Raw genomic sequence first — 11,984 nt, 5'->3', positions numbered from 1 at the left:
GTGGGGGTAGATTTGGATGGGAGAAGGAAAATAAAAGGCTCTGTGCTTACTGAGATATGGAACAAATCCCAAGTTCTCCTAACTGGTGAAACCCATTGGCAAAGGCTGTGTCATCCTCCATCCTGCTCTATTAATGGGCCGTGGTAGAAGAGGGTAAAGCCAAGAGTGCCGAATCACCTCCATAATTTATGTGGGTCTCTATGTGATACTAATTACTTGATTTGCTTCAGTGAGAATCTGGAATGTTCTGTACTCCATACCTGCTAAAATACTCCAGTGTATTTCCCAGTCAGTCTCTCCAGATTCGGGAATAGCAGCCTTGAGGCTGCCTCAAACAACCTCCTGGTATACAGTGTCTGAGTCAGTGTTCGTGACCCAGGCTGTTTCCTGGTCTAGATTCTTGCAGCCTGTAGACTTTTGCACTGTTTTGCAGTGACTTTGTCCTGGACGACCAAAGGTCAGCCGTGTTTGTACTTCCCCAGATGTGACACCCTTTTTGTCCTTGTTTCCTGCCAGAGCGGGGATGAGTCGTCAGAAGAGGAGGAGGGCGAAGTTGACAGTGAAGTGGAGTTTCCTCGTAGACAAAGGTAAAAGGCGAATTCACTCTGATCTCTCTTTGGTGGGACAAAACTGAGGAGAACTCATAGCAGCTGCACACCAGCACTGAGACTGGTGAAGATGCTGGCAAAAGAACAGAATCCCATTCAGTGTGTCCCATCCACCCTCAGCTGATCCCACATGTCCACTTGCTGATCCAGCCCATCCTGCAATGTTTTCTCTGGCCCAGCTTTCCTGCTGCAGGCTATTTGCAGCATAGCTTGATCACACTTGATAACGTTATTCTGCCTCTATAAATGAGCTGCTGCATCTGTTTCACCAGGATCAGACTTTGTGGATGTGGGAACCCTTTGTGGGCTACTCCCAGTGTTGTTTATTCGTTGTTGCTGCAGTGGGGAAGACTCCAGCCCAGCACCTTTGTAGCTGAATTCAGATAAGATTGCAGAGCTAAGTGACAACAGCAGATCAAATTTGATGGTGCTGCCTTAAAATAAGACTTAGGGAGAGTGTTCCTACATAAGCCTGGGGAACAGCAGGATTTACAGTCCTGTACTCAGAAAAGACATCATGGACTTGGTGCTGTAGCTTCATGAAAGCGGCTGCTTGAAGTGCAGGAGGGATCCAGTAGGCAAACAGGTTACAGGTTTGATTCAAAGGAGCAGAGAAGAAAATAAAATCTTGTCTCCTGTTGTGTGCATCCACAGCATACCTGAATCTTAAATCTTAATGCCGCTTTCATTGCCCCAGCTCAAAGATCACAGTAAAGTTTGGAAAGGTACTGAGAAGTGTGACAAGTGGTTAGGGATGGTTTCTGTAGAAGAAGAGATTAAATCCATGTGAAATGGGTTGTGAAAGAGGCAACACTGGAGGTGCATGAAATTGTAATTTATGTGGAGAAAATAGACAAGGAATGATTCTTCACATTCATGTTAGCGGCAGCCAGTGAAGCAAATGGGACTTTAAAATGAACAAAAGGAAGTGCTTTTTTTTCATCCAGAACATTTTCAGATGTGGAGCTCATTTTCAAGGTGTGCTGTGGAAATCAGACCATGAAGAGCCAAAAGTGCAGAATTTCTGGAGAATGGATGACTCTTAGCATTGTCATCTGGGTTTGAGCTTCTGCTCAGAATTCAGATCTGCTGAATGGTACAAGCCAGGAAGAGATGCCAGGAGAAAACAGGCTTTGTCTGCATACCCTGTTCTCATACTTCTCCCAGATTATTCCTTCCTGCCTGGAGTTGAAGGAAGAATGCTGGGCTGGATGAGTTATGTTACTCATACAGTTCCTGTGTGATGTTGTTTCCTCTGTGATTTATTAAGTTGGAAGATTGGGAGGACAAATTGCCTGTCCCTTGTGACGCCCAGTTGTGGGTCTCCTGGCATGTTCCCTCAACTGATGTGTTGCCCCATTGCTGTTGAATCCTGGCACAAGGCCCTTTCCACAGTCAAGTAACTGTGAGCTTATTTCTTGAGTGGATGGTTCTAAATCCTGCCTGGTTTTTGGGATGGCTGCCAGGTGATGCAGGTATTACCAGGTGAGTTAGCTTGAACTCATAGAATCACTGGGTTGGAAGAGACCTTGAAGATCATTGAGTCCAACTCATGCCCTAACACCTCAACTAATCCATGGAACTCGAGTGCCACATCCAATCTTTTTTTAAGCACATCCAGGGATGGTGACTCCAGCACCTCCCCAGGCAGACCATTCCAGTACTTTATCACTCTTTTTGTAAAAACATTTTCCTATATCCAACTTATATTTCCCTTGGCGCTGCTTGAGACTGTGTCCTCTTGTTCTGTCAGTTGCTGCCTGGAGAAAGAGACCAACCCCACCTGAGCACAGCCACCTTTCAGGAAGTTGTAGAGAGTGATAAGGTCACCTCTGAGCCTTCTTTTCTCCAGGCTAAACGACCCCAGCTCCCTCAGTCGTTCCTCACAGGGCTTGTGTTCCAAGCCCCTCACCAGCCTTGTTCCCTCCTCTGGATGCACTCAGGCATCTCAATGTCCTTCCTAAACTGAGGGGCCAGAACTGGACACAGCACTCGAGGTGTGGCCTGACCAGTGCTGAGTCCAGGGGCAGAATGACCTCCCTTCTCCTGCTGGCCACACCATTCCTGACACAGGCCAGGTGCCCGTGGCCTTCTTGGCCACCTGAGCACACTTCTGGCTCATGTTCTGTTGCTGTCACCAGTACACCCAGGTCCCTTTCTGCCAGGGCACTGTCCAGCCACACCATCCCCAGCCTAGAGCATTGCAGGGGTTTATTGTGGCCAAAATGCAGGACTTGGCACTTGGACTTATTAAACTTCATCCTACTGGACTCTTCCCATCCATCCAATCATTTCAGGTCTCTCTGCAGAGCCCTCCTACCTTCCAACAGATGGACATACACTCCCAGCTTAGTGTTGCTTGCAAATTTACTAATGGAAGACTCAATACCCTCATCCATGTCATCAATAAAAACATTACACAGAACACCTTTAGGAAAATGCACTGTCAAAGATAAATATGCTCCAGGGCAGATCAGACATGATCTAATATGGACATATCAGACTGGACCAAATAAAAACAGATGAATTTAAAGATGTGGGTCTTGACCTAAATCATTCAGAAGGGTAGCATTCTGTAGCTCCAGGATGTGGAAGGCACTCCACAAGGCCTGGTGTAGCAGAGCAGTGAACAGAGCACCCGGGAACTTCCCTGTGACTGTCATATAAGCTGAACACTGAACTTCTCTCCCTGTTTGCAGACCCCACCGCTGCATCAGTAGCTGCCAGTCCTACTCCACCTTCAGCTCTGAGAACTTCTCTGTGTCGGATGGAGAGGAGGGGAACACAAGCGACCACTCCAACAGCCCAGATGAGCTGGCCACCAAGCTGGAGGATGAGCTGGCTGAGAAGCTGGAGGATATGTTGTCCCAGACTCCAGAGATCCCCATTGAAATCTCCACGCAGTCGGATGGGCTTTCGGACAAAGAGTGTGCTGTGCGGAGGGTCAAGACTCAGATGTCTCTGGGCAAACTTTGTGCAGATGAACACAGCTGTGAGGTGAGTTGGTTATCCCCTTACCCATCCACTCAGTGGAAAAAAACTACATAAATGTTAAGGAAAAGAATCCAAGGGCCAGAAAGTTGGAACACTGCCTAGAAAATGCCGTGGTAGGTGTACTATGGCAAAGCAACTGCTGCAGTACCCAATCTTCCTCCTGCTTGGCAGAAGAGTGGGTGGGGGAAAGTAGCACAAACAAAGCTGAACATGATGTGCTGGTCAAGAATAGTGTGATCTTGGGAGACCATCAGATTTGCAGTTGCACTAAGTGGGATAAAAATACATCATGAAATGGAGTCAATATACACTGCCTCAGACACATCCATCAGCAGCCTTGCTGACAAAGCCAGAATGACTTTCTTCCTTTCTCAGCCTTTCAAGTGTTTGGGAGGGTTAGGGCAGAGCCTCTGCTGCATGATCGCCTCATAACCCTGTGTTTGGGAGTGCTCTGACCAGGTATTTCTGTGCTGTCCCCTCTCTTAGGGGAGACAAGTGACCTTTGGTGGAGCAGTGGTGTGCCCTCTCCCATGTGTGCCACTCTCTTCCTCAGCAGGTGGTGACCTTTGCCTGGCTGCTGTGACAGACTGGGATGTGTGGGTCATGTGCAGTACAGGAATAGTGCTCAAGTCTCCCCCTTTCCTTTTGTCTTGCAGAACCCACCACAGTTTGGAGAATCAGACTGTGACTCTTCTGAAGGGGAGTGTTCTGATGCCACGGTCAGGACCAATAAGCCCTGCAGCTCTGCTACTTGGTAATACAGATCTCCCCCAAAGCTTCCTGGTACTGGCATTTTGATTTCCCCGAGATTCCACTTCATTCCCCTTCATCACACTTTACAGGAAGAGAAGATGCTTCTCCTTCCCACCCCAGGAGTGATTTGCAATAACCCGAATCTCTGGAAAATGTCCAAATGAAATTGATTCTCTTTGAGCATTTCAATCAAGAATGGCAGGGATGTATTTTATTGAATAATCTAATTACTGTAACATGGATATTTATTTTTTTGACATTTTAACACTTTTTACTGTAAAGAGTGGATTGTATTTATAGACACACAGACTTGTTGCAAAAAAAAAAAAAAAAAAAAAAAAAAAAAAAGTTCAGAAAGCAAGCACACTATGGAGAAACATCCTGGGAGTCCTGCCTGGACAGCTTTGTGTACAGACGCGGGGGATTCTCTTGCTGCTTGCACAGGGGACCAGGCCTCGTGGCCCTGAAGATTGGAGAGCAGATCAAGAAAACTAAACCACTCAGTCTTATCAAATGAGGAAAAGCAGAAAAAGACCTGACTGTAGGGTCACCTGTGAACAAAGTGTTTTCAGTATAACCAGCTGGGTCATTTTTTATCAGAAGGTGGACATGCTCCTGGAGAAAATTGGTACTGAGGTGCTAACATCCAGGGTCTTCTGAGTCGATACATCCCCAGGAATGTAATGATGGGTTTTATTTTAAGGATTTTTAGTTTTGTTTTTTAATCAGCATTTTGTTGTGAGATCCTGCAAATGTATTCTAACCTCGTCCTCTTGAGAATTGGCATCAGAGCACTTCTTACCACCATCCTTGCTTCATTCTGGGAGTGTCAACCTCCAGCTGAGCAGGGAAACTTCTCTCAGATGCAGTGTGCCATTTCCCAGTTTACTTCCTCCTCTTACCTCCTGTCTGTTTCAGTCAGTCAAAGAAATCAATCAACTCAGTGTTGGCCAAGCAAGGACTTGCAAAGCGTGGAAAGCACATTCCGCAGAGCCCGAGCACTTCTGGGGAGGACGCTGGAGACGCCTGGACTGGACTGAGAGAAGCAGCCTCTCACCTACAGCAGCATCGAGAACCAGCAGAGGGCTGTGTGTTGAGGGGGAAGACTGGGAATCACTGGCCTGGCTAAGAGCATCAGCCCTGCTCTGGCTCCTTATTCACTGTACATTCTTGGAAGCATTAGCAGCTGCCTGCCCTTGGTGGCAGGCTTTGTGCAGGGAATCTTGACATGGCTGTGGCATGGCTGTGTCTCGAGTGTGCCCCGAGGCCTCTGTTTCTCCTCCAAGCTGAAACTCTGCAGGTGCAAGTGAGGATAGTACTGGTATGTGACAGGCCGAGGCATTGGCAGATGAGAAAAATTTGTTTTCTGATAGAACTCATAGTGCCTTCCCTTCAAACACTACTCTTCTAAAACAATATTGAAAGAGAACAAAATGATAGAGCACGTTCCCCTCCCCCCTTCCTTAGTTGATGTCCCCCTGCAAGAGCTCTCCCTCTGCCCTTCCCAGTGTGCTGGCTGGCACGGCCAGCTGGAGGTGAACGGCAGGAATGGACCATGGACAGGTACTTCTGTTGCTTTGTTTGTTTACATTTTATGTTAAAATATTGGTTTGAACTTAACTGTGGTAATTTATAGCCTCAAGGCAAAGTGAAGGAAAATGTCTTACTTATACAGAGAGCAGTATTGTATGAGTTAAATTATCCCATATTTTTAAATTTTTGTAGCTGGACTACAGACAGATCTTAAGTTATGATGTTATTTTATTATTTATTATGATTTCTGTAGATCAGAAGGTTGGCTTCACCGCTAGCACAATTGTAATCTCTGTGACGTTACCTTCTCCCTGCTCGCCAGAGGGGTGGGAGCAGAGCTGGGCTCAGTGGCTGTCAGGAGTTGCTGCCTCTAGTGTTTTCCAGGGATGCTGTTACTCCAGGGCAGAGAACAGAGAGGGGTGGATGGCTGCAGTCAGGTTCCTCCTGGCAGAGCTGCAGTTTGCTCACATGGCTGATGGTCGGCAGCCACTGAACTGGTGGGAAGGGTGATCAGGGAGTGAGGGGCTTTTGAATTGATCACAAAGGGAATAACCACGACAAGATTCCCTGGCCAGAGCATCCAAAACAACATCAGGGAGAAGGGCAGTTGCCCTGGGCAGTGAGTCCATGTAGTGGATCACCTGGTCAGGACCAAACAGGCTCCTGGAGATAGTGACCTGCTCACCCTGCTCTGGGCAGAGGCAGAATCCTGTAAGGAGTGAAGATCTTTCCTGACTCCTTCCCTCTCTCTTCCCACCCTTTGTTTCTCCTCCCCAATGTTCTTTGTCTCTCAGCCAGTGGCAGGAGGAGCCGGCAGGGCAGAGATGGCTTTGCTGTTGTGGTGTAAGAGGGGGTTTGGTGGTGGAGATGGTTACTCAGGCTGGAGGTCAAGGTGTGGGAATTTAGCAGTGGAGAACTGCGTGCATATAACACACTGTGGTGTAAAGAGAGGTGGAGAAGTGCCATCAGGTGTACCCAGCAGAGGATGCCAATTCCTGTGCCCCTGGGGAGACTCTGCTCAGACCTGGCAGGCTCTGGGAGATCCATGGGCAGCACTGGTATCCTTGGGCAGTCCCACAAACAGCTCCAAAGCAGAGCTGCCTCCAGCTCAGGCCTGTCACTGTCCCCAGGGCCTCCTGTCTGTGGCGATCCAGTCCCTGACAAACAGATTCCAGAGGGGTTTGGGTACCTGTGGTCTCTGCATAGGCTCCACCATGGGATGAAGCTCCACTGGGCTTGCAGAGCCTTGGTGTTTGGGATTTTGAAACCCTTCTGGGCCAGCTGTCCTGGGTGTGTGCTGATCCCTCCCCATCTTTGCCTGGGGACATGCTGGCCTGTTCTGCAGCCTGGGCAAGCAGAGCTGCCCCCTCCAGGCTGCCACATTGAGCTGTACTCTCACACCCCCGGGTCATTGCACTGTTCCAGTCCAGTGTTGCTGCTCCCACCCGCTGCCCCTGACGCTGCATCCCTCTGGGAATGCCACTAGGGCAGCCCCTTGCCCATCCCCTGGAGGTGTCACCCCAGCCTCCCCTGCACACGGGTCCTGTGGCCTCACTGTGTGCAGGCAGAGCTGGCTCAGCACCCGCGCATTCCCGGGATGGTTGCCGTCCCTTCTGGGGGGCTTATGTAGGATTTTCCTTAGTGACACCTCCCTGGGATTGCACACAGTCCCCACATCGCTGTACGGGCACCTCTGCTGCGGTTCCTCACACCTCCTCTCCTGGCAGGGTCTGGGGTTGAGAGGTGTAGGTGAGCTTGCTTAATCCTTGTAGTAACACTGCATTCCAGGGCCGGAGTAAACTGTGGGTTCCCTTTCCAGCATCCCGAGTACCCTGATCCAGTTCTCGTGGCTGCTGACAGCTCCTGAACACTAGCCTAGATTTTCTCCCAGAGCTGAATGTTGCCCTCGCCACTGTTGTGTTAAGTACCCATTTCATCTTGGCCCTGTCCAGTAGTGTTCATCCCCTCCTCCCTGCTCTGTGGATTCCTGAGACAAACTTGATTTTTTTTTTTGTATTGACCAGTGTACAGTGATGGAAACAAGAATGACTATCAAAGCAAACAATGCATGGAATAAAAAGCCAGTGTACTTCAATGCTGCAGGCTGGTCTGGTGATCTGGGAATGGGCTTTCATGGACTTTGGGATGATGTAATGAAGCCTTGCTCTGGAGTCTCCCATCTGCCCCCTTCCCTATCAGGAAGGTTACTTTATCCTCCAAGTGGATCTCCTCATGGAGAGCAAATACCAAAACCATCTGGGCACAGTATCATCCTGGGGGGAGGAGGGGGGTGAGGCCTTGCCACAAGTTGTTCAGAGAAGTTGTGGCTGCTCCTGGATCCCTGGAAGTGTCTAAGGCCAGGCTGGATGGGGCTGAGGGCAGCCTGGGATAGTGGAAGGTGTCCCTGCCTATGACACAGGGTGAAACAGGATGGGCTTTAGGATCCCTTCCAAACCAAACCCTTCTGGGATCCTATGTTCTCCGTAACTGTTATACAGTTATATAGGAGCAAATGTGTTTCAAGGTGCTTTTCAAGGACAAATCTCAGCCAGTCAGGCACATCCATTCCTGTTCTTTTCCCCTTTAGTTTTTATGGGGAGTAGCAGCAATCTCAAGTGTTCTGACATGACTGACTCAGGCAGCTCAAATCCTGAGCATTTTTCTGCAGGGTGTGCTGGTTTAACATGGGAATCAAAGGAGAATCTTCTGCAGCTCCACCCTGAAACACCATTATTTTCCCAACTTGGTGCACAGGAGCACACAGCTCATCATTTTAGGCCAAAAATGCTAAATCTGTCTGGAGTTGGAGGGAGCATGGCCTGCCAACTGCCCACAGGGTTCTGCTTGGCCAGTGATCCACAGCTGGGTTCTGATTTGCCTTCCTCACAGGATGCCAGTACTCCTCCTTTTATTCCCTACAGCCTCAGTCACACAGGAGACTGATTTAAATCAAACAGGCAAATTAACTGTGTGTTCACAAAGCCCCTGTTTCTCTGTCTCCGTGCAGGTACATGCACAGGTAAACATTCATTAAAAATAAGAATGGACACCTCCTCTGAGATGAGAAGGATGATTAAAAATTGACACTGTCCGTGGTGGCACAGAGCATGCAGAATATAACCTCTGGGAACAGTCCTGCAGCTTTTACCCCAAAACTGGGGCACCTAAGCTATCACGTGCTCTTTTTGCCATTGAGTGTCTGTGCTTGCTTGTCCCCATCCAGCTTCAGGTGTTTCTTGCTGTATCTCTTGATGAGGGTCCCTGGAATCAGCGCTGCCACAGCCATGGCCAGCAGCTTGAGCAGTGTGTCCCAGGAGAAGATGGCATCCAGAGAGGTGATCTGGGACAGAATGGCCCCTGTCTGCACACAGATGAAATTATATGGTGTAAGGCCTGAAGGAATCAGAGCAGAAAAAATCAGTTAGTACCCTCTAGGGAAAATCAGCTCAAATATGCCCAATGCCAGACACAGAAATCACAGAATTGTTGGGATTGGAAGGCGCTCTGGACATCATTCAGTCCAACCCCCCTTGCTAAGGCAGGGTTACCCAGAGCAGGCAGACACATGAATGTGTCCAGAGGAATTTGGAATGTTTCCAGAGAAGGAGACTCCATGCCCTCCCTGGGCAGCTGTTCCAGTGTTCTGCCACTCTCTGTGGAAAATTCTTCCTCATGTTGAGGTGGAACTCATTGTTTTAATTTACAGCCATTACACAGACACAGCGGTCTGTGCTTGTAACAGAAAGAACCAGGAGTAAAGCAAAACTTGCAGCACTGGGGACACCTGTTTACAGAATGCTTAAGGGCAGCACAGAGGAAACAGACCAAGGGTCAGAGTCCCAGCTCTGCCCTCCCTGGCTCAGTGATACCAAGAACAGCAGTGTTCACACTGTCCCCTTCCAGACCTTACCAATGAGGACGGAGAGAAAGAATTGAGACATGGGGATGTTTAAAATGGGAGCTGAGAGGTTCAGGAACCAGTTTGGTGTCATGGGGAACAGCCTCAAGAACAACAAGAAGAAAAATAAGCAGCTCCTGTTCTCTTCTACCTGCCAAAAGAAATGTTCCACATCATTCCTACTCCTCAAACAGCAGTAACATTAAAATGGCCATGATACTGGAGTGAATTTTTCTTCTAATATGCCACAGCATAACATTAGTCCAGAACTGAGAGAAAGCAGCAATATTGTATGTATGGGAGCTTAACGGTGAGCCAGCCCTCTTCCAAGAAGAGGTGGAAATGGGATCTCACCTGAACATAAGATCAGGAAACCAAAAGCAGAACCACCTCCAGCATACAACACAGCATAGGATGGACGCAGGCAGTTCTGGAGCACAAGGGCTTCCCAAACGCTCCTTTATTTAATATCTGCTCTTCATTAAGATCCAGGATTTTCCTGGCAGCCCCTTTGCCAATAAGTTTGCTCCAGGAGAGCAGCCTGCTCCTAGACTGTGCCCTCAGCAGGCCTGATGCATCCCCTGCACACACTTGTTTTCCTTGTCACCCCAAGAGTAGCCTGGCCCAGGGCCATGGTGGGTGTCAGCAGAACTGCCAGTTCTTACCTTCCCTTGCAGCAGAGCCACCTTCTCAGGGAAAAAGTGGACAATGAGCTGCTTGCCAAAAGCTGCAGAGAGCAGGTAGCAGAGGGTAGCTCCCACAGACGTGAGCACTGAGCACAGTACCAGCCCCTTCCATGGCCCAAAGAGTGCTCCAGCCAGGACATTCTGTGGGGACAACATGTAGTGAGGCCTGGGTGGCACAGTGTGTCACAGAACCACAGAATTAGGGCTGGAATGGATCTCCCGAGATTGTGCAATCCAAACGCCCCGCCAAGGCAGGGTCACCCAGAACAGGTGACACAGGAACAGGTGGGTTTGGGATGTCTCCAGAGAAAAAGACTCTCTGCCCTCCCTTGGGCAGTTGTTCACAGTGCTTTGCCATCCTCCATGGAAAGAAGTTCTTACTCATATTGAGGTGAAACTTCTTGTGTTTTAGCTTATGGCCACTCTCCTTGTCCTGTTGCTGGGCACTACTGAACAAAGTCTGGCACCATCCTCTGACACCCTAGAGATATTTATGTGCATTAATGAGATCCCTTCTCAGTATTTTCCAGACTAAACAGGCCCAGCTCCCAGTCTTTCCTCATCAGAGAGATGCTCCAACTGCACCTTTGTGGCCTCCACTGGACCCTCTCCTCCCTGACTCTTTTCCCGAGGAGCCCAGATCCGGGCCCAGCCCTCCGGCTGTACCTCACCAGGGCTGAGCAGAGGGGCAGGATCACTCCCTGACCTGCTGACAACGCTCTTCTCGGTGCACTCCAGGATCCCACCGACCCTCCTGGCCCTCAGAGCACATTATCCACCAACACTCCTCGATCCTTCCCGGCAGAGCTGCTCTCCAGCAGGTCAGCCCCGACCCGTACCGGTGTTAAGGGTTGTTCCTGCCCAGCTGCGGGCCCGGCCGGGTCCCTGCGGCTCGTCCTGCCCGATCCGTGAGCTCCCGGCCCCCGCCCCCGCCGCCCTCCCCGTACCAGGAGGCTGGAGCCAGGGATGGCGAAACTCTGCTTGTACAGGTACGCGCCGCAGAACAGGGCCAGCGCCGCGCCCCGGTGCTGCCGCTCGTAGTCCCGCAGCGCCTCGGCCAGATCCCGCAGCTCCTCCAGGTCCGCCGGGAACCGCAGCGCCCTGCGAGGGGAGAGGCACACAGGCAGCCCTCGGAGAAGGGAGGGCCGCACGGGCAGCGCCGGGCCCTCACACCCACCTGCGCGTCTGCCCCGCGCTCAGCCGCACCGACAGCAGCCACAGCGCGGCCGTGGCGGCCGCGAAGACGAGCAGGAGCCCAGCCGGGCGCCGCCACATCCCGGCTCAGGGCCGCCGCTGCCGCCCCCGGACCGAGCCGAGCCGCGCCGAGCCGCGCCGAGCCGAGCCGAGCCGAGCCGAGCCGAGCCGAGCGCGCCCGGACACCCCCGGGCCAGCCCCGCCGCCCTCAGCGCCCCAGCCCGGTGCGCAGGCGCGGGGCGGGGCCGCCACGGCGGGCGGGCCCCGGGGGCTGTGGGGTACCGGGGATTGCTGGGTGCTGCTCGGAGCTGTGCTCAC

General features: G+C 50.9%; 2 protein-coding genes across 4 annotated transcripts in view; one reads left to right on the top strand and one right to left on the bottom strand.

The window, feature by feature from the left end:
- The window catches only part of MAP3K13 (mitogen-activated protein kinase kinase kinase 13), a 69,332-nt gene extending 64,454 nt beyond the window's left edge, over positions 1-4,878 (top strand). Inside the window, exons 14-17 of one of the 2 annotated variants that reach the window (XM_066326170.1) lie at positions 517-587; positions 3,308-3,605; positions 4,259-4,356; positions 4,445-4,878. In XM_066326170.1, coding sequence (XP_066182267.1) covers positions 517-587; positions 3,308-3,605; positions 4,259-4,356; positions 4,445-4,481 — 504 coding nt within the window. In that variant the 3' untranslated portion in view covers positions 4,482-4,878. Of the gene's footprint in view, positions 1-516; positions 588-3,307; positions 3,606-4,258 lie in introns of both variants that reach the window. The other variant, XM_066326171.1, reaches the window with a different exon arrangement.
- Positions 4,879-8,771: 3,893 nt separating this feature from the next.
- On the bottom strand, positions 8,772-11,823 carry TMEM41A (transmembrane protein 41A). Of its 2 annotated transcripts, XM_066326172.1 has the most exons (5): positions 11,650-11,808; positions 11,420-11,573; positions 10,452-10,613; positions 9,799-9,937; positions 8,772-9,281 (listed from the first exon to the last, which is right to left on the bottom strand). In XM_066326172.1, exons 1-5 carry the CDS (start codon positions 11,745-11,747, stop codon positions 9,061-9,063), a joined length of 774 nt encoding a protein of 257 aa, XP_066182269.1. In that variant the 5' UTR covers positions 11,748-11,808; the 3' UTR covers positions 8,772-9,060. The 2 variants fall into 2 exon arrangements, with proteins under 2 accessions (XP_066182269.1, XP_066182271.1); XM_066326174.1 differs by lacking the exon at positions 9,799-9,937 and having other exon boundaries at positions 11,650-11,823.
- Positions 11,824-11,984: the final 161 nt, after the last annotated feature.

This window comes from Sylvia atricapilla, chromosome 10 (genome assembly GCF_009819655.1).
Source record: "Sylvia atricapilla isolate bSylAtr1 chromosome 10, bSylAtr1.pri, whole genome shotgun sequence".
NCBI classification, from domain to species: domain Eukaryota; kingdom Metazoa; phylum Chordata; class Aves; order Passeriformes; family Sylviidae; genus Sylvia; species Sylvia atricapilla.
The sequence above is the reverse complement of the archived record's forward strand: the minus strand, read 5'-3'. Positions and strand labels throughout refer to the sequence as shown.